Source organism: Eubalaena glacialis, chromosome 3 (assembly GCF_028564815.1).
Source record: "Eubalaena glacialis isolate mEubGla1 chromosome 3, mEubGla1.1.hap2.+ XY, whole genome shotgun sequence".
NCBI classification, from domain to species: Eukaryota; Metazoa; Chordata; class Mammalia; order Artiodactyla; family Balaenidae; genus Eubalaena; species Eubalaena glacialis.
The window spans coordinates 151,957,487-151,979,221 of record NC_083718.1 but is presented as its reverse complement, the minus strand read 5'-3'; the positions used below and the strand labels follow the sequence as shown (position 1 = coordinate 151,979,221).

At 38.9% G+C, this 21,735-nt stretch overlaps 1 protein-coding gene across 1 annotated transcript in view; it reads left to right on the top strand.

Moving 5' to 3' along the window:
- The window catches only part of OSBPL9 (oxysterol binding protein like 9), a 188,978-nt gene that overhangs the window by 51,184 nt on the left and 116,059 nt on the right, over positions 1-21,735 (top strand). The window contains exon 3 of the mRNA XM_061184231.1: positions 3,967-4,045. Coding sequence (XP_061040214.1) covers positions 3,967-4,045 — 79 coding nt within the window. The remainder of the gene's footprint in view (positions 1-3,966; positions 4,046-21,735) is intronic.

Sequence of the window (21,735 nt, the reverse complement as noted above, 5' to 3'; positions counted from 1 at the left end):
ACCCACATGTGACTAATGGCTGTCATATTGGATATGATATGATATCCAGGTCTAGGGAATTGCCATGAGAATGAGTGAATGAAGGAGAATGGCAATGAAGTTTATTTGAGTTGAATGAATCAAGAAACTGAGAGGCCAGAGTGTCAGATGAATTGTGCCTCTGTACATTGAAGAATGCTTAGGGTAATGGCAAGACTGGATTGGAGTGTGAGGTTGTTAGGTAGGTTCCAAAGTCTTCAAAGAAGCATTTGGATAGAGGAGGGGAAAAGTGTAATGGACCAGGAAAGAATGCTTTTTCCCATATAGGTTGTCAAAGATACTTAGGTAGAAATGTTTCTGAAGCACAGCTTAGGTAATAAAGAGCCATTGAAGGAGAGAATTTTAAGAAGGAAGTGGTCAGGGGCAGCAGCAATGCTTCAGAGTGGTGCTCTATGACAAAACTCTAGAGTAGTAAAGTGGTCATTGAAGACCTGTGAAGCTTGGTGCTTGGTGGGGAAGGAAGCGATTGCCGGGAGTAGATGAAAGGTTAAGGTGTGGTGTGGGCAATTTTCAGTAAGCTCCTCTGTGAAAGCAATAAGATAGGAGGTGGTAGCTAGGGGGAGATGTGGGGTTTTGCTTTTGTTTAACAAGTAGTGGGGGATTGAACTTGAGGAAGGACATGAAAATGTGAAATTTCTTGGTGTTTTCTTTCAGTGTATGGAAGAAATGTTGAGGCTGAGTACATATAGGATCTCTGTGGGGTGAGGAGGAAGTGGCTGGGTGATGACAGTGGAAAGGTTGGTTGGGCCAGATTTTGAACAATCTTGAATGGCATTATGAAGAAATGTTGACTTTATCTAATAGTTCATAGAGAACCAAGGAAAGTTTTAAGTATCTGGGCCTCCTGTAAGAGTCTGTGCTCTATAAATATTACTCTGGCAATAGCAAGGACTGTGGACTAAAGGTAGCCAGACTTAAAGAGACAGATTGCTTCATCAAGCAAGAAGTGATGAAAACCTGAAATAGGGCAGTAGCAATTCATAGAGGGGAGAAGAGTTGGCGAATTTGAGATTATAGTTCAGAAGTGGAATGATCACAACTTGTGGTGGTGGAATAAAGGAGAACAAGTATTAGAACTGAGAGGTTTCTATCTGAGTTGACTAGGTCTAAACTGGTGAATTTATGTTAAGGGACCAAAAAGAAAGAACCCGAGTTTGGAATTGTGATGAATTATATAACAGTTTTTTTGAGATATAATTCACATACCATACAATTCACCCATTTAAAGTATGCAATTCAATGTTTTTAGTGTATTCACAGAGTTGTGCAACCATCACTACAATCGATTTTAGAATTTTTTCATCACCCTATAAAGAAACTCATACCCATTAGCAGTCATTCCTCATTCTACCCCACCTCCTTCTCCAGCCCCTCAGCCCTAGGCAACCACTAACCTACTCTTGGTCTGTATGAATTTGCCTATTCTGGGCATTTCGTATAAATGGAATCATACAGCATGTGGTCCTTTTTGACTAGCTTCTTTTATTTAGCATGTTTTCAAAGTTCATCCATGTAGAGATCATTTTTTGCCTTATATTATGTATACTCACCTCTTTACGTGTTTTATGTCCTCTACTGGAGGCATTATTGTTATATATTTCAAGGCTGTATCTGGCACATATGCTGTATTTAGTTATGACTCAACAAATAATTGATACATCCCAAGTTAGAAGGTTAGCTCCATTAACCATGAAATTAAGTTAACCAGAATGAGTTGCTCCCACACGTGCTTACCCACTAAGGTGTGTCTTTATTTGCTGTCATGGAATAAGTAGGTACCATGCCAATGGTCTGGTTTTGGCATTAACTCTGTATGACCTTGGGTAAGTCATTATACTCTGGATACACTTTCCATATGTGAAAATGGGGATAAAAATCCCTACCCAATATGATACAGAGGAATAACTAAGGTAATTCAAGTTGATGGGATTTGGATAGAGTTGGGGTTCATCCAGACAGCCTCTGAGAAGAAATAAATACACGTTTCCCCTCCTATCTGAAAGAAGAGTGTTCTTATGAAACCTTTTGTAAGGCGAAATGGGTAAAGTGAAAAAGCAATTACCTTAGGATGCAGCTTCCTAACAGATACGCAAAATAAATAGAGGTAAAGCCCAGATGCTCACAGACACAGTTCACAGCTGTGGCAGCTTGATGCTGAGATGCTGAGTGTAGTTCCTGGGGAGGGAGCTTGGCGGTTCTACTCTTGCTATTTGGCGTGAACACTGCCTCTGTAATGGCTCAGGGCAAAGCAAATGCTGAATGCGATTTTCGCTTTTTGCCTGTTTTCTGGAAAATTTCCAGATTGCTTTTGGTAAGTGAAAACAGGTACAGACTTACAGTGGGGTTACATACCAATAAACCTATTGTAAATTGAACATATCATAAGTCAAAAATGCATTTAATACACCTAGCCTACTGAGCACCATAGCTTAGGCTCACATATCTTAAACGTGCTCAGAACACTTATGTGAGCGTACAGTTGGGCTAAATCATCTCATTCAAAGCCTGTTTTATAATAAAGTGTTGAATAGCTCATGTAATTTATTGAATACTGTACTGAAAAACAAAATGGTTGATTAGGTACAGAATGGTTGTCGGTGTATCTTGTTCCGCCTTGTGATCACGTGGCTGATGGGGAGCTGCTGCCCAGCATCATGAGAGAGTATCACCACATATCGCTAGCCCAGGAAAAGATCAAAATTCAAAATTCAGAGTACGGTTTCTGCTGAATGTGTATCACTTTCACACTATTGTAAAGTTGAAAAATCGTAAGTCAAACCATTGTAAGTTGGAGACTGTCTATTCTAATGCAGGTCTTTCACAAAAGCAAAGTGACATAAAACGAACTTTTGGAAGGGGGGGGTGGTAACCTGTAAATGTTTGCCTCTATTACCTAATCCTCCTGGGATAGGAGTAGCCTTTTTTTTCATGGGATTAGGTATCTTGGCCCCTTAAATCCTTTCAATCCCCATTTACAAGGTCCTAGTTTTGTCTGTGGCATGCTGCTTCTTTTGTCACCAACCTGGAGCATTATACCTGTGCCATGTTCTCTAGCTATTCTCTCTGGAATACTTAAGACACTTATTTCTTAAGGACACTGACCAGTAGACTCCCTATTTTGCATAGCTTCATGTTGCTTTCCTAATTCCTGTTGTCTTAATATGCTGCATATAGTTGAATACCAAAAAAAAAAGTTTAAAACCCACTCTATCCACCTTCCTGAAACAAACAACTTATAAACGCAGGCCTACTTTGCCCCCCCTCTTTTGGAGAGTTGTTCATGCTTTTATTTAGAAAACATATACTGAGTGTGTACTTGAGTGCCCTGTATCAAAATAAATAAAGTAGTCCTTGACTTCCAAGATCTTGTAGCAGTTCAGTGGGAGAAGGCAGACATAGATAATCACAGTATAATGTGGAAGTGCAGTAGCAGAGCCATGGACAGGTGGTTCTGAGAGCATACCTTGAAGAAGCCACTGGGACAGTGTTTTGAAGCAAGTGTCGCCTGGCATTTCTGAACTAACAAATATAACACAGAAGCAGCCTGATGAAGAGCACTTGTGTTCTTTGAGCCTCAGAACAACCCGGTGACTCCCATTTTAGAGAGCAATCTAAAGCTCCGAAAGGATTAGTGGCTGTCTCTTAAACACATTCTAGACTCAGCTTCTATGTTTATCCCCTCCCCCTCCACCATATCCATGCCCCTTAAGCAAGGGTAGAAAGTACCCTTGCAGAGTACTACAGTACCCTGCCATCCGCTCGTTTAGTTCGTCCTCCTTTAGCAAAGCTAGAGTCTCAGATTCCCCTTTTCTGTGTCTAGCCTGCTTCCAGTGTCGTCGGTGCATTGAGCATTACAGGGCTGTAGCAGTAGTGAATATTGCTGATGTCATTGTTTGCCTTATTGGGATTTTGCTCTTTGTTTCACAGGGAGCTGTGATTGGTATAGACGATGAGGACGACAGCACCTTCACAATCACTGTTGATCAGAAAACCTTCCATTTCCAGGGTGAGCTGAAAGAAAAGATTCTTTCTCTTCATAGTCCCAGCTGCTTCTTTCCTTCTCTTTTGGGTTGTTTGCTGGGTGACTTGAATGATTTTGCAACTGATCCTGCATGAACGAGTGCACAGGAACGTTCTGGATGAAGTGGTACTGCAGGTTAGGCAGGGATTTAATCGTATCTGCAGTGGATACAGATCTATTTGAAACGACTGTGGATCTGGCTGCAATTGAAAATTAAAAATTGAAACGATGAAAATCAGTGAAGGGAGAGAGTAATGGGCTGCTGCTGCTGGCTTGTGTTCGCAGAAGGTTGCTGGTCTTCTTTATCGAGGAGTGTGGCTCTGCTTCTGCATGAAAAGTCCAAAGACTGATTGTGAAGGCTGCAGTGTTTATCCATGTAAAACTCAAAATATAAATTAAATTGAAGCTAGTAGCAGCCTTTGGCTTAAAGGTTTTGCTTTGCTTCAAGAACTACAAGTTTGCATTCATTTCATCTGCATTTCTGCGTCTTGTCTGCCAGCCATCATTTCTCTGCTGTTATCCTTTTTATAGTTCATAACACCAAATGCCATCTGCCACTGCTATGTTTCGGCATTGCATGCTATGGTTCACCGGTAGAAAGGGTAAGGTACTAGATGATCATTCTCATTTCATCTTGCTTTGAAAACTCTAAACCAGCAAATAAAAGTCAATTTTAATGATCCTGTCCTAATGAACCTCTCATCTATTAGGAGTGCCTGTTAGCTTTGTTACTAATGTTTTTGCTATTTTGCCTCTCCAGAGTAACCTCTATTTTATGTTTAAAGCAGTCCAAGAAACTTAAAAATTGAGAATATTTGCACTTTCTTTGAACTACAAGTGACAATGCACTGTGATAGATGCTAGGCATACCAAGATAAAGAAATAGTAAATTTATAGCTTACAAATGTTTTGGTTATGAAGTCTAACAGTGACCAGATATGTTATACAAGATGTTCTGACAGCTATTGTCCTTCTATACTAGGATAGTATATTAAAGTTATTTTATTTCATTGTCTTGTTTAAGAAATTGGCACATAGAAATGAAAGATCCAGCTTATATATAATAAAGACAAACCAGTGTACTCACTCGTGATATCTCTAATGCTTTTAGGAAAAAGCATTCTTAAAAGTATTTATTATGTTTGGTCATATTCTTTACTCAGACTGCTATAAACTAATGATGTCCTCCTGAAATTTTCCACTACATTTAATTTCATAAAACATTTAAAATCTTATTATGAAAGCCCATGGCCTTTATTTTTAGGTTAAATATATAATGCTGCTTATAAATGAAAGCAGATAATGCCCACACTCTGGAACTCTTTACTTGAATGAAGTTGAATACTTTAATGTGTTTCAAGTAATAGCTGCTAGATGCAGGTGAAGGCTGCAGTATGGAATTCTCTCCTCTGCAGTTACTAAGGAGACATCTTCTTTGGACTTCCAGAAGCTGTATTGTTTGCCTGTTTAAAGGAGAGGAGACCCAGGCCCCTAGAGCAAGGGCACCTCTACCTTCTCTGATTTCAATTATTTATGTTAAACTGACCTCCCCTTTAACACTTCCATATTTATGTGGCTTGCTTATAAAACAAGCAGTTCCTTTAATGAATCATTTAAATGACAAGGGTAAATGAAGTGTTATATGTATTTTTTAAATGGATACTTTTCTACTATAATAGTTATGGGAGTCTCAGGCAACATGAGATTATCTGGCTTTTGTAAAGAACTCGATAATATTCTTTCTCTATATTCTTTTTTTTTTTTTTTAAACATCTTTATTGAAGTATAATTGCTTTACAATGGTGTGTTAGTTTCTGCTTTATAACAAAGTGAATCAGTTATACATATACATATGTTCCCATATCTCTTCCCTCTTGCATCTCCCTCCCTCCCACCCTCCCCATCCCACCCCTCTAGGTGGTCACAAAACACCGAGCTGATCTCCCTGTGCTATGCGGCTGCTTCCCACTAGCTATCTATTTTACATTTGGTAGTGTATATATGTCCATGACACTCTCTCACCCTGTCACATCTCACCCCTCCCCCTCCCCATATCCTCAAGTCCATTCTCTAGTAGGTCTGTGTCTTTATTCCCGTCTTGCCACTAGGTTCTTCATGGCCTTTTTTTTTTTTTTCCCTTAGATTCCATATATATGTGTTAGCATACTGTATTTGTTTTTCTCTTTCTGACTTACTTCACTCTGTATGACAGACTCTAACTCCATCCACCTCATTACAAATACCTCCATTTCATTTCTTTTTATGGCTGAGTAATATTCCATTGTATATATGTGCCACATCTTCTTTATCCATTCATCCGATGATGGACACTTAGGTTGCTTCCATGTCCTGGCTATTGTAAATAGAGCTGCAATGAACATTTTGGTACATGACTCTTTTTGAATTATGGTTTTCTCTGGGTATATGCCCAGTAGTGGGATTGCTGGGTCGTATGGTAGTTCTATTTGTAGTTTTTTAAGGAACCTCCATACTGTTCTCCATAGTGGCTGTATCAATTTACATTCCCACCAACAGTGCAAGAGTGTTCCCTTTCCTCCACACCCTCTCCAGCATTTATTGTTTCTAGATTTTTTGATGATGGCCAATCTGACCAGTGTGAGATGATATCTCATTGTAGTTTTGATTTGCATTTCTCTAATGATTAATGATGTTGAGCATTCTTTCATGTGTCTGTTGGCAATCTGTATATCTTCTTTGGAGAAATGTCTGTTTAGGTCTTCTGACCATTTTTGGATTGGGTTGTTCATTTTTTTGTTATTGAGCTGCATGAGCTGCTTGTAAATCTTGGAGATTAATCCTTTGTCAGTTGCTTCCTTTGCAAATATTTTCTCCCATTCTGAGGGTTGTCTTTTGGTCTTGTTTATGGTTTCCTTTGCTGTGCAAAAGCTTTTAAGTTTCATTAGGTCCCATTTGTTTATTTGTGTTTTTATTTCCATTTCTCTAGGAGCTGGGTCAAAAAGAATCTTGCTGTGATTTATGTCATAGAGTGTTCTGCCTATGTTTTCCTCTAAGAGTTGGATAGTGTCTGGCCTTACACTTAGGTCTTTAATCCATTTTGAGTTTATTTTTGTGTATGGTGTCAGGGAGTGTTCTAATTTCATACTTTTACATGTATCTGTCCAATTTTCCCAGCACCACTTATTGAAGAGGCTGTCTTTTCTCCACTGTATATGCTTGCCTCCTTTATCAAAGATAAGGTGACCATATGTGCGTGGGTTTATCTCTGGGCTTTCTATCCTGTTCCATTGATCTATATTTCTGTTTTTGTGCCAGTACCAAACTGTCTTGATTACTGTAGCTTTGTAATATAGTCTGAAGTCAGGGAGCCTGATTCCTCCAGCTCCATTTTTCGTTCTCAAGATTGCTTTGGCTATTCAGGGTCTTTTGTGTTTCCATACAAATTGTGAAATTTTTTGTTCTAGTTCTGTGAAAAATGCCAGTGGTAGTTTGATAGGGATTGCATTGAATCTGTAGATTGCTTTGGGTAGTAGAGTCATTTTCACAATGTTGATTCTTCCAATCCAAGAACATGGTATATCTCTCCATCTATTTGTATCATCTTTAATTTCTTTCATCATTGTCTTATAATTTTCTGCATACAGGTCTTTTGTCTCCTTAGGTAGGTTTATTCCTAGATATTTTATTCTTTTTGTTGCAATGGTAAACGGGAGTGTTTTCTTAATTTCACTTTCAGATTTTTCGTCATTAGTGTATAGAAATGCAAGAGATTTCTGTGCATTAATTTTGTATCCTGCTACTTTCCCAAATTCATTGATTAGCTCTAGTAGTTTTCTGGTAGCATCTTTAGGATTCTCTATGTATACTATCATGTCATCTGCAAACAGTGACAGCTTTACTTCTTCTTTTCCGATTTGGATTCCTTTTATTTCTTTTTCTTCTCTGATTGCTGTGGCTAACACTTCCAAAACTATGTTGAATAATAGTGGTGAGAGTGGGCAACCTTGTCTTGTTCCTGATCTTAGTGGAAATGGTTTCAGTTTTTCACCATTGAGGACAATGTTGGCTGTGGGTTTGTCATATATGGCCTTTATTATGTTGAGGAAAGTTCCCTCTATGCCTACTTTCTGCAGGGCTTTTATCATAAATGGGTGTTGAATTTTGTCGAAAGCTTTCTCTGCATCTATTGAGATGATCATATGGTTTTTCTCCTTCAATTTGTTAATATGGTGTATCACGTTGATTGATTTGCGTATACTGAAGAATCCTTGCATTCCTGGGATAAACCCCACTTGATCATGGTGTATGATCCTTTTAATGTGCTGTTGGATTCTGTTTGCTAGTATTTTGTTGAGGATTTTTGCATCTATGTTCATCAGTGATATTGGCCTGTAGTTTTCTTTCTTTGTGACATCTTTGTCTGGTTTTGGTATCAGGGTGATGGTGGCCTTGTAGAATGAGTTTGGGAGTGTTCCTCCCTCTGCAATATTTTGGAAGAGTTTGAGAAGGATAGGTGTTAGCTCTTCTCTAAATGTTTGATAGAATTCGCCTGTGAAGCCATCTGGTCCTGGGCTTTTGTGTGTTGGAAGATTTTTAATCACAGTTTCAATTTCAGTGCTTGTGATTGGTCTGTTCATATTTTCTATTTCTTCCTGGTTCAGTCTCGGCAGGTTGTGCATTTCTAAGAATCTGTCCATTTCTTCCAGGTTGTCCATTTTATTGGCATAGAGTTGCTTGTAGTAATCTCTCATGATCCTTTGTATTTCTGCAGTGTCAGTGGTTACTTCTCCTTTTTCATTTCTAATTCTATTGATTTGAGTCTTCTCCCTTTTTCTCTTGATGAGTCTGGCTAATGGTTTATCAATTTTGTTTATCTTCTCAAAGAACCAGCTTTTAGTTTCATTGATTTTTGCTATTGTTTCCTTCATTTCTTTTTCATTTATTTCTGATCTGATCTTTATGATTTCTTTCCTTCTGCTAGCTTTGGGGTTTTTTTGTTCTTCTTTCTCTAATTGCTTCAGGTGCAAGGTTAGGTTGTTTATTCGAGATGTTTCCTGTTTCTTGAGGTAGGCTTGTATTGCTATAAACTTCCTTCTTAGCACTGCTTTTGCTGCGTCCCATAGGTTTTGGGTCGTGGTGTCTCCATTGTCATTTGTTTCTAGGTATTTTTTGATTTCCCCTTTGATTTCTTCAGTGATCACTTCGTTATTAAGTAGTGTATTGTGTAGCCTCCATGTGTTTGTATTTTTTACAGATCTTTTCCTGTAATTGATATCTAGTCTCATACCGTTGTGGTCAGAGAAGATACTTGATACGATTTCAATTTTCTTAAATTTACCAAGGCTTGATTTGTGGCCCAAGATATGATCTATCCTGGAGAATGTTCCATGAGCACTTGAGAAATATGTGTATTCTGTTGTTTTTGGGTGGAATGTCCTATAAATATCAATTAAGTCCATCTTGTTTAATGTATCATTTAAAGCTTGTGTTTCCTTAATTATTTTCATTTTGGATGATCTGTCCATTGGTGAAAGTCTGGTGTTAAAGTCCCCTACTATGATTGTGTTGCTGTTGATTTCCCCTTTTATGGCTGTTAGTATTTGCCTTATGTATTGAGGTGCTCCTATGTTGGGTGCATAAATATTTACAATTGTTATACCTTCCTCTTGGATCGATCCCTTGATCATTATATAGTGTCCTTCTTTGTCTCTTGTAATAGTCTTTATTTTAAAGTCTGTTTTGTCTGATATGAGAATTGCTACTCCAGCTTTCTTTTGATTTCCATTTGCATGGAATATCTTTTTCCATCCCCTCACTTTCAGTCTGTATGTGTCTCTAGGTCTGAAGTGGGTCTCTTGTAGACAGCATATATATGGGTCTTGTTTTTGTATCCATTCAGCCAGTCTGTGTCTTTTGGTGGGAACATTTAATCCATTTACATTTAAGGTAATTATCGATATGTATGTTCCTATTCCCATTTTCTTAAATGTTTTGGGTTTGTTATTGTAGGTCCTTTTCTTCTCTTGTGTTTCTTGCCTAGAGAAGTTCCTTTAGCATTTGTTGTAAAGCTGGTTTGGTGGTGCTGAACTCTCTCAGCTTTTGCTTGTCTGTAAAGGTTTTAATTTCTCCATCAAATCTGAATGAGATCCTTGCTGGGTAGAGTAATTTTGGTTGTAGGTTTTTCTCCTTCATCACTTTAAGTATATCCTGCCACTCCCTTCTGGCTTGCAGAGTTTCTGCTGAAAGATCAGCTGTTAACCTTATGGGGATTCCCTTGTGTGCTATTTGTTGTTTTTCCCTTGCTGCTTTTAATATGTTTTCTTTATATTTAATTTTTGACAGTTTGATTAATATGTGTCTTGGCGTGTTTCTCCTTGGATTTATCCTGTATGGGACTCTCTGTGCTTCCAGGACTTGATTAACTATTTCCTTTCCCATATTAGGGAAGTTTTCAACTATAATCTCTTCAAATATTTTCTCAGTCCCTTTCTTTTTCTCTTCTTCTTCTGGGACCCCTATGATTCGAATGTTGGTGTGTTTAATGTTGTCCCAGAGGTCTCTGAGACTGTCCTCAGTTCTTTTCATTATTTTTTCTTTATCCTGCTCTGCAGTAGTTATTTCCACCATTTTATCTTCCAGGTCACTTATCCGTTCTTCTGCCTCAGTTATTCTGCTATTGATCCCATCTAGAGTATTTTTAATTTCATTTATTGTGTTTTTCATCGTTGCTTGGTTCCTCTTTAGATCTTCTACGTCCTTGTTAAATGTTTCTTGCATTTTGTCTATTCTATTTCCAAGATTTTGGATCATCCTTACTATCATTATTCTGAATTCTTTTTCAGGTAAACTACCTATTTCCTCTTCATTTGTTAGGTCTGGTGTGTTTTGACCCTGCTCCTTCACCTGCTGTGTGTTTTTTTGTCTTCTCATTTTGCTTATCTTACTGTGTTTGGGGTCTCCTTTTCACAGGCTGCAGGTTCGTAGTTCCCGTTGTTTTTGGTATCTGTCCCCAGTGGCTAAGGTTGGTTCAGTGGGTTGTGTAGGCTTCCTGGTGGAGGGAACTAGTGCCTGTGTTCTGGTGGATGAGGCTGGATCTTGTCTTTCTGGTGGGCACGTCCACGTCTGGTAGTGTATTTTGGGGTGTCTGTGGCCTTATTATGATTTTAGGCAGCCTCTCTGCTAATGGATGGGGCTGTGTTCCTGTTTTGCTAGTTGTTTGGCATAGGGTGTCCAGCACTGTAGCTTGCTGGTCGTTGAGTGAAGCTGGGTCTTGATGTTGAGATGGAGATCTCTGAGAGATTTTCGCTGTTTGGTATTACGTGGAGCTGGGAGGTCTCTTGTGGACCAGTGCCCTGAAGTTGGCTCTCCCACCTCAGAGGCACAGCCCTGATGCCTGGCTGGAGCACCAAGAGCCTTTCATCCACACGGCTCAGAGTAAAAGGGAGAAAAAATAGAAAGAAAGAAAGAAAGAAAGAGGATAAAATACAGTGAAGTAAAATAAAGCTATTATAAAGCAAAGCTATACAGACAAAATCTCACCCAGAAGCATACACATATACACTCACAAAAAAAGGAAAAGGGAAAAAATTAATATATCCTGCTCCCAAAGTCCACCTCCTGAATTTGGGATGATTCGTTGTCTATTCAGGTATTCAACAGATGTAGGCGCATCAAGTTGTTTGTGGAGTTTTAATCCGCTGCTTTTGAGGCTGCTGGGAGAGATTTCCCTTTCTCTTCTTTGTTTGCACAGCTCCCGGGGTTCAGCTTTGGATTTGGACCCGCCTCTGCGTGTAGGTCGCCTGAGGGCGTCTGTTCCCCGCCCAGACAGAACGGGGTTAAAGGAGCAGCTGCTTCGGGGGCTCTGGCTCACTCGGGTTGGGGGGAGGGAAGGATACGGATGCGGGGCGAGCCTGCGGCGGCAGAGGCCGACGTGACGTTGCACCAGCCCGAGGCGCGCCGTGTGTTCTCCCGGGGAAGTTGTCCCCGGATCACGGGAGCCTGGCCGTGGCGGGCTGCACTGGCTCCCGGGAGGGGCGGTGTGGAGAGTGACCTGTGCTCGCACACAGGTTTTTTGGTGGCGGCAGCAGCAGCCTTAGCGTCTCATGCCCGTCTCTGGGGTCCGCGCTGATCGCCGCGGCTCGCACCCGTCTCTGGAGTTCGTTTAGGTGGTGCTCTGAATCCCCTCTCCTTGCGCGCCGCGAAACAAAGAGGCAAGAAAAAGTCTCTTGCCTCTTCGGCAGCTGCAGACTTTTTCCCGGACTCCCTCCCAGCCAGCTGTGGTGCGCTAACCCCTTCAGGCTGTGTTCACGCCGCCAACCCCAGTCCTCTCCCTGCAATCCGACGGAAGCCCGCGCCTCAGCTCCCAGCCCCCGCCCGCCCCGGCGGGTGAGCAGACAAGCCTCTCGGGCTGGTGAGTGCTGCTCGGCGCCGAGCCTCTGTGCGGGAATCTCTCCGCTTTGCCCTCCGCACCCCTGTGGCTGCTCTCTCCTCCGTGGCTCTGAAGCTTCCCCCCTCTGCCACCCGCAGTCTCCGCCCGCGAAGGGGCTTCCTAGTGCGTGGAAACCTTTCCTCCTTCATGGCTCCCTCCCACTGGTGCAGGTCCCGTCCCTATTCTTTTGTCTCTGTTATTTCTTTTTTCTTTTGCCCTACCCAAGTACGTGGGGAGTTTCTTGCCTTTTGGGAGGTCTGACGTTTTCTGCCAGCATTCAGTGGGTGTTCTGTAGGAGCAGTTCCACGTGTAGATGTATTTCTCATGTATCTGTGGGAAGGAAGGTGATTTCCGCGTCTTACTCTTCCGTCATCTTGCCCTCTCTCCTCTCTATATTCTTGGCAGTAATGAGTTATTTCACATTCATAGGTCCTTGCTTATAAGAAAATAGATGAAACTCTGTTAAAAGTTTTCAATGTCTGATAGATCTTATACTCTTGATTAGAAGTGAAAGCAAGTTTAGATGATACACATTAGCATGTGTGTAAATGTGTTGACTTTTTAAAGTTTAATATAGCAGAATTTTTGAAAGCAAGTGAAGTGTCAGTTGATGCATCTATAAAACAAATTCTGCTTACTGTCAGCTCTTAAAGGGAAAGCTAGAATTTGTTCAGATACATTCATCATTTATTCAACATCTATTTTAGACATTATTCTAAGTTCTGGGGATACAGTAGTGAACATAAAATTCCCCTCTTGGGGTATCCAGCCTGGTAGAGGAGGAAGCCAATAAACAAGATAAGTTGGTAAAATATAAGTAAATAGTGCTAAGCCTTGGGGAGAAAAAAAAAAAAAGCAGGAAAGGAGGAAATGAAATAGAAGTGAGGTTGTGTGTGTGTGTGTGTGTGTGTGTGTGTGTGTGTGTGTGTTTGTAGGGGGGTGGTTTGAAATTTTAGATGGCCAGGGAAAGACCTGAAAGAAGTGAGGGAACAAGCTATATGGCTTTGTTGTGGGTGATGATGAAGAGTAAATCATTCCAGGCAAAGGAAACAGTAAGTGCAAAAGGGTGTGCCTGCCATATTTGAGGAACAGCAAGGAGGGCAGTTCTGGTTGGAGTGCAGAAAACCATGGGGGAGGGTAGTGGGAGATGAGGTCTAAGAGATAACATCGTGGGAGGCTTCATATGGCACAATAAGGATATTGAATTTTACTGAGATAAGAAGCCATATTAGAGGGTTTTGAACAGAGGAGTGACATGATGTGATTTTTAAACAGTATCACTCTGGCCACTGTTTGGAGAATAAAATGCAGGAGGCAGGAACAAAAGTAGGGAAACTAGTTAGGAGGCTATAGTAATCCAGAAGAGAGATGATGGTGGCTCCCACATGGTAGCAGTGAGGGTAGTGAGGTAGTGAGAAGTGGTCGAATTGTGCATGTGTGTGTAATCAACTTTATTGAGCTGTAACTAACATACAATAAAATGTACACTCTATAAAGTTCAATGAATATTGACAAATTTACTTTCTCATATAACTGCTACCATAATCAAGATGTAGAACATTTCTGTCACCCAAAAGATTCTTTTATTCTTTCAGTCAGTCTCCACTCCCAGCCTCTGGCTCCAGACAACTGCAGATCTATCATTAAACATTAGATTTTTTTTTTTCTTTTTTTGGAGAGTTTCACATAAATGGAATCATACAGTATGTATTCTCTTTTGTCTGGCTTTATTTTAGCTCAGTATAATGTTTTTAATATTCGTCCATCTTGTTGCATGTATTGGTAGTTCCTTTTATATTGCTAAGTAGTAGTCTGTTGTTAGATATTATATTTTTTTGAAGGTTGAACTGTAGCATGTGAGAGGAAGATAGTAGTATAGGATGACACCATATTTTTGTCTTGAGCAATAAGAATGGAGTTGCCATTAACTGAGGTGGGGAAGATTGCAGGAGGAACTAGTTTGGGAGTGGCAGGTGGGCATCAGGAACTTAGCCTTGGACATACTTATAATCAAGTTCTAGCTGCCTATCAGACATCCAAATGAAGATGTCAAGTAGGTAGTTGAAGTGTGGAATTCAGGAGAAAAGTTCAGGCTGAAGAAATAAATTTGGGAGTCACTGGCATATAGATGGTTTTTAAAGCCATGAGAATTTGGGAATAAGTGTAGAGAGAAAAGACAAGAGGTCCAAGTAATGAACTCTGGAGCACTCCAACATTTATTTGGAAGACACAGAGATGAGGCGGAACTAGCAAAAGGAATTGAAAAGAAGCAACCAAAAAGGAGGAGGAAAACCAGGTGAATGTGGTACCCGGGAAGCCAAGATAGAAAGTGTTTCTAGGAGGTGAGAGGCATCAGCAACTGTGTCAAATGCTCCTGATCAAGAAAGTTGAGGGCTGAGAAATGATCACAGAATTTAACAATTAAGAGTCTATTGGTAACCTTGAGAAGAGCAACTTAGAGATGAGAGTATAGACAGTGCTTTCAAGTTCTGCTGTAAAGGGAAGGTGAGAAATACAGTAGTAGCTGGAGGAGGGAAATGAGATAAAGATGAGATATCTTTTTTTAAAGATAAGAGCAATAATAGCATGTTTTTATGCTGTTGGTAGTGATTCAGTAGAGAGGGAAAAATTGATGATGCAAGAGAGAAAGGGGAGAATTATTGGATCAGTGTCCCTGAGAAGGCAAGACAGGATGGGGCCTAATACACAGGTGGGGCATTGCCTTTGGCTGGGAGCATGGACAGTTCATCCATAGTAACAAGAAAGAAAGTCAAATGTATGGAAATGTATGTAGGCAGGCTATTACCCACCACCTTCATTTCCACTATGGTTTGAATCTCTAACTGACCTACATGTCCTGTATCCTGAAACATCATTTGTTAATAATTGAGAGGACTGGTGCCATGAAGAGAACAAACTTTCCTGAAACAGATAATTTTTCATTCTAATGATTCCCGGTTCTGGTAACTTGATATTTCAGAATATCTCTAGTTTTAAAGAGATGCCATAAAATTCTTTAAACAAAGTTAATTTAACTTTAGTTTTGAAAAAGAAATACTCTTTTTTTTCCCCTTTAGGTAATAATTGAAATTACAATCCTAGCATGTTAGAGCTTTAAAAAGGTTTGAAAACTACAGCTTCATTCTGTCATTTTTCAGAGATTAAAAAGAAAATAGTTGCCAATTCATCTTTATAAACCGGCTCTTTTCTTTTGAGCAATAGCAAAAAATGATCGCTTTTCCTATCAGTCAGCCAAGGTCGTTTGCATTTGGCTTCTTGGCTAGACATTGTGTGGAAAGCAGTTTTGGTATTAATTAGACTGGCTGTTGAGTTCAAGCATTCAATGTATGTATAGTATGTGTAACTTCCTGTGCTCAGAACTGAGGGTATACAGGTTAATAAGACATGAGGCAGGAAGTTAAGGAGCTTGTAAAGAAGTATATAATGTAGTATGAAATATGCTGTAGTAGTAGAAATATGTATAGGACACTGAAATAATGGAGTGGCAAAAGAGACCATCACTCAGTGCTGCACAGAAGAGCAGAGTTTTTCTTGTTACCGAGTAATTCTTTTTAAAATAATCAAAATTTAAAATTATACTAGTTCTAAAAATTTTGAGTTGTTCAGAATTATATAATATACAAATTAAAAGTCCCCTGTCACCAGGCTCTGTCTCCCACCTCTCCCTCCTTACCTCCTCTACCTGGTAGAGTTCTGAAGATTGAACAGAAATTTACCAGGCAGATGGGTTGTTGTAGCATGTACAAAGGTATGGAAATATGATGCTACGGGGTAATGTTTGGTACCTTTAGAACAGTGGGCAGGAGGTGAGGCTGTAAAGATAGTCAGAGGCCTACATCTAATATGAAAAGGTTTTATTTTTATCCTGAGTCTGTGAGGAGCCAATGAAGCAGAGTTTTAAGCAGAGAGGAGACTGAGTAAGACAGGGGCTCTAGATAAATAGCCTTGATTGTTAAGGCCCTGAGTGGATTAAAGCATTGGTAATGGGGAAGGAGAAGAGGAAAATAGACTTGAGATTTTTAGGAAGTATTGATAAATCTTTAGGAACTGTTGATTGCTTGGAAATGGGAGGTGAGAGAATGAGAGTAGTAAATGTGTTAGTAAGGCTTGGCTTACTGTTTTGTTTGGATGTTGTCAACGTCTGAAATAGAGAATCTAAAACAGAGGTGGTGAGAGACTTATATTTGAGGTGTCTGTGAGACTCACAGGTATTGACGGTGATGCCAGTTGGATCTGAGTCTGGGCTGGAGATGGAGATTAGTGGTTATCAACATATTGCTGGAAGGTAGAATTAAAATTTGAAAAACTGAATGCCTCAGGGCTAGGCAGATAAGTAAATGAGTGAAGAGTAAAGCTGACTGAAGACTAGCAATTTAGAGAACTCATTCCCTATGAAGTGGTAGCTGCTACTTAATTTCAGACAGTTGTAGGCTTTTGGTAATGCTTGTCCAGTGTTGCTAGATCATCCAGTTTTTCAAGAGAAGCCAGAAATCCAGATTTTTTTGTGCGTGAGAGTTTGAATATGTGAGTGTTAAATCTTCAGGTTTTAAAAAACAATTATGTAGGCCAACGAAATGTATCTATGAGCTAGATAAAACCTCTGGATTTTCAGTCTGTGGTTAAAACTGTAGTAGTAGTGGGTATGAACCTCCTGGGAGATCTGAGTGAAAAGAGACCTGAAAACCAAACCTTGGAGTGCACTAGGGTAGAACCATCAATGGGCTCAAAGGAATGGTCAGGGGGGTTGGGGTGAAAGATACTAGCTTCAACCATATGAAAGTACGTACTGTTTTTATCAGTCAAAAGTAGTTACATATCAGCAGTTCATATGTCTCAACCTAATAAAAGACTAAATAGTCTATAGTTCATACTAATAATTAGAAAAATACCCAGTTATTTGAATTTTACCTTCAAATAAAATTAAACCTGTTTAATGCTTTAATGTATATATAAATATATATATATTTATAATGTTACTGATAGTGTATTGGAATAATAGTAATAATAATAATAATGATAGCTACATTTATCAAATGTTTATTTTATGCCAGGCACTATTCAGAGGTTTATGTAGGTTAAGCCGTTCAGTTCTCACAGCCTTATGAAGTAGGTACTATTATTGTTTTTATTTTATAGATAAGGAAACTGGGGGCCACAGACACGTGGTATATTACAGAACTTGAATTTGAACACAGACAGTTGTGCTCTAGAGCCATTCTCTTAACTGCTACAAAAAAGGTATTATAGAAATTTGTCAACTAGTTTATAATTAACTTTTATAATTTTGTCAGAAAAGGAATTAATGTAAAATATAAGGAACTTTAAATTACAGTGCAGTTTAATGCAATTAAAAAATTTTCTGATGTTATGTTCTACATGTTCCATTGCTTAGTAGAAATAGTAGCAATAGTGGTGGTAACAACTACTATTACCACTGTCTCTCTTATAAACTAGGCACTGTGTTCAACAGGCAATGTGCATTACTTCCATAATTCCTAAACTCCACAATGAGGTAGTTATATTTCTAGTTTAAGAGTCAGAAAAACTGTTTCAGAGAAGTTAAGTGCCCAGGATTAGTAGATTGTGCCCAGGTCTGTCTAGATCAGTAGTTCTTGAAGTGTGGTCCCAGACCGGCCAGATCAGCATCACCTGGGAACTTGTTAGAAACACAGAATCTCTGGCTGAGCCCCAGACTTGCTGAATCAGAAACTCTGGAATGAGCCCTCTCTAGTGATTCTGACACACACTAAAGTTTGACAACCATTGATCTGGATCCAGTGGTATCACATTGTTATTCCACTTTACTCTCATAACCTTATACATTAGATGGAAGTATCCCCAATTTATATATGAGAGAAGTGAGACACAGAGAGACAAGGATCCTGGCCTTGATCTTAGGTCATCTTTTACTATGTCCTAACTTACACAGAAGGGGTGTCTTGCCTTAAGTAAACCTGGTATGTGAAAAAATCTAAATTTTTTAAAGATGAAAATTAGGGATATGTGTATGATTAGTTCTTCATAAAATAATCCTTTACTTTCAAAGGACTTTAATGAAGACATCTTTTAATCAGTGTGTTCTCCAAAATGATTTCAATATGAAATTTGTTTGCAAATTTATTTGGGTATACTTTTAAAGCAATACAAGTTGCATAAGACAAAATACAACATTTTTAGACACTAAAAAATGTTTAAATTAGAAGAAACTTTAGAAACTGTGTAAGTCTTAGCGGAAGTCATCTGTGGTTGGGCTGATAGCTGACCTTTTCAACTCAGTCCATTAGAGCTCGCTCATTTATTAAAATGCAAAATTACTACAAACCAGCCCAGTGGTGAAGGAAAGTGTTTAATTCAGCATTAATCATTTAGAAGAATAGACAGTACATCATTAGACTAACTTGTGGTTGCAGGCAGAAGTAAACAGATTCCATTATCTTTTGTTGACTACTGACTTAAAAAAAATTTCCATCTGCAGTTTTGTATTTTTTATTTTTATGTGATAACCCCTCAAAACAAAATAATCATTTACAGACTTTCTGTAAGGGAATAAGTCAGCTATAACTAATTCTCTAATTAGGTGTTATAATTTCAGTAGGCGTTAAGTGGAGAAATGCTACTGAATTCATGTATTGGGAGTTTGTTGTGTTATTGTAGGAGGATTGGACCTCAGTTGGTGTACCTTTCTTCTTCTTAATTTGCTTTCTGTTCAGGATCCTCTCTGAATATTTGAAATTATAATTTATCCAAATTTAACCAATTCTGGACTGTTTGGCTTACTGAGTAGTCAGGATTAGAGTGGCTATATAATTTTATTTTCTGTTAGTTATTTACATTTTATCCCACTATTTCCTTTTTTATAACTTCCTTTTTATTTATTTATTTATTTATTTGGCTGCGTTGGGTCCTCGTCGCTGTGTGCAGGCTTTCTCTAGTTGTGGCAAGTGGGGGCTACTCTTCGCTGTGGTGCACAGGCTTCTCATTGCGGTGGCTTCTCTTGTTGCAGAGCATGGGCTGTGGGTGCGCGGGCTTCAGTAGTTGTGGCGCTCAGGCTCAGTAGTTGTGGCTCACGGGCTTTAGGGCATGCAGGCTTCAGTAGTTGTGGCGTGTGGGCTCAGTAGTTGTGGCTTGCAGGCTCTAGAGCACAGGCTCAGTAGTTGTGGCTCACGGGCTTAGTTGCTCCACGGCATATGGGATCTTCCCAGACCAGGGATCGAACTTGTGTCCCTTGCATTGGCAGGCGGATTCTTAACGGCTGTGCCACCAGGGAAGTCCCCTTTTTTATAATTTCTAAGTAGTAAAATTAATAACTGCTCACTATAGAAATTGGGAAAACATAGAGTAGTATAAAGGTGATACTAATAATCACCCATAATCCTGCAACCCAAAGATAATTATTAGTAACATGCTTGTGGATTTCCTTCTGATATTTCAGTTGTTTGTGAGTGTGTGTGTTTGTGTGTAAATTTTACAAAATTGAGTCATTCCGTGTAAATAAGTTTCCATACTTTCAATTTTAAATATTATATCATGAACATTTCCACATGACACTGAATGTGCTAAGAAAATATGATTTTTAATAGTTACGTGATATACCATTTTATGAATAAACATACTTAACCATTAATCTATATTGTACAGGTTTTTCTTTATGTTACATAATACTGTGTTGAACATCCTCGTACATAAATCTTCAACCAAATCTCTGTTTAGCTCAGGACAGATAGATTCATAAAAGATTTGTCAGAACAAAAGACATAAATATTTTTAATATTCCTGAAACAGCCTTCCCCTATAGCTTTCAAGGGAGATTGTCAATGTATACTCCCCTCTTCTTCATCAAACCCTTCATCAGCATTTAGCATTATAATTTTAGAAGAATGCCAACCCAGTGTCCTCTTCTCAAGAATATTTTTAATGTGTTTATTTCTTATTTGGTGAATCACTCATTCTTTTTTTTGTTTTGGTTTCCAATTCACTTATTTTAATTGCACTTAAGTTTTTTTTTTCTGCTTTCCGTTCATTTATTCTTTATATTATTATTATTTTTTTAACATCTTTACTGGAGTATAATTGCTTTACAATGGTCTATCAGTTTCTGCTGTATAACAAAGTGAATCAGCTGTATGTATACATATATTCCCATATCCCCTCCCTCTTGCAGGAATCATTTGTATTTAGAAAGTATTCTTAGAAAATCTTTTCTAAGAATCCATTGTATTTCTGCAGTGTCGGTTGTTACTTCTTACAAAAGCACAACCTGAGACTGAACCAGTTGTTACTTCTCCTTTTTCATTTCTAATTCTCTTGATTTGAGTCTTCTCCCTTTTTTTCTTGATGAGTCTGGCTAGTGGTTTATCAATTTTGTTTATCATCTCAAAGAACCAGCTTTTAGTTTTATTGATCTTTGCTATTGTTCCCTTCATTTCTTTTTTAAAAATTTTTTAATTTTTAAATATTTTTAACATCTTTATTGGAGTATAATTGCTTTACAATGGTGTGTTAGTTTCTGCTTTATAACACAGTGAATCAGCTATACATATACATATATCCCCATGTCTCCTCCCTCTTGCATCTCCCTCCCACCCTCCCTATCCCACCCCTCTAGGTGGTCACAAAGCACCAAGCTGATCTCCCTGTGCTATGCAGCTGCTTCCCACTAGCTATCTATTTTACATTTAGTAGTGTGTATATGTCCATGCCACTCTCTCACTTCCTCCCAGCTTACCCTTCCCCCTCCCCATGTCCTCAAGTCCATTCTCTACGTCTGCGTCTTTATTCCTGTCCTGCCCCTAGGTTCTTCAGAACCATTTTTTTTTTTTAAGGTTCCATATATATGTGTTAGCATACAGTATATGTTTCTCTCTTTCTGACTTACTTCACTCTGTATGACAGACTCTAGGTCCATCCACCTCACTACAAATAACTCAATTTCATTTCTTTTTATGGCTGAGTAATATTCCATTGTATATATGTACCACATCTTCTTTATCCATTCATCTGTCGATGGACACTTAGGTTGCTTCGATGTCCTGGCTATTGTAAATAGAGCTGCAATGAACACTGTGGTACATGACTCTTTTTGAATTATGGTTTTCTCAGGGTATATGCCCAATAGTGGGATTGCTGGGTCGTATGGTAGTTCTATTTTTAGTTTTTTTTTTTTTTTTTAATTATTATTATTTATTTAATTTTATTTATTTATGGCTGTGTTGGGTCTTCGTTTCTGTGTGAGGGCTTTCTCTAGTTG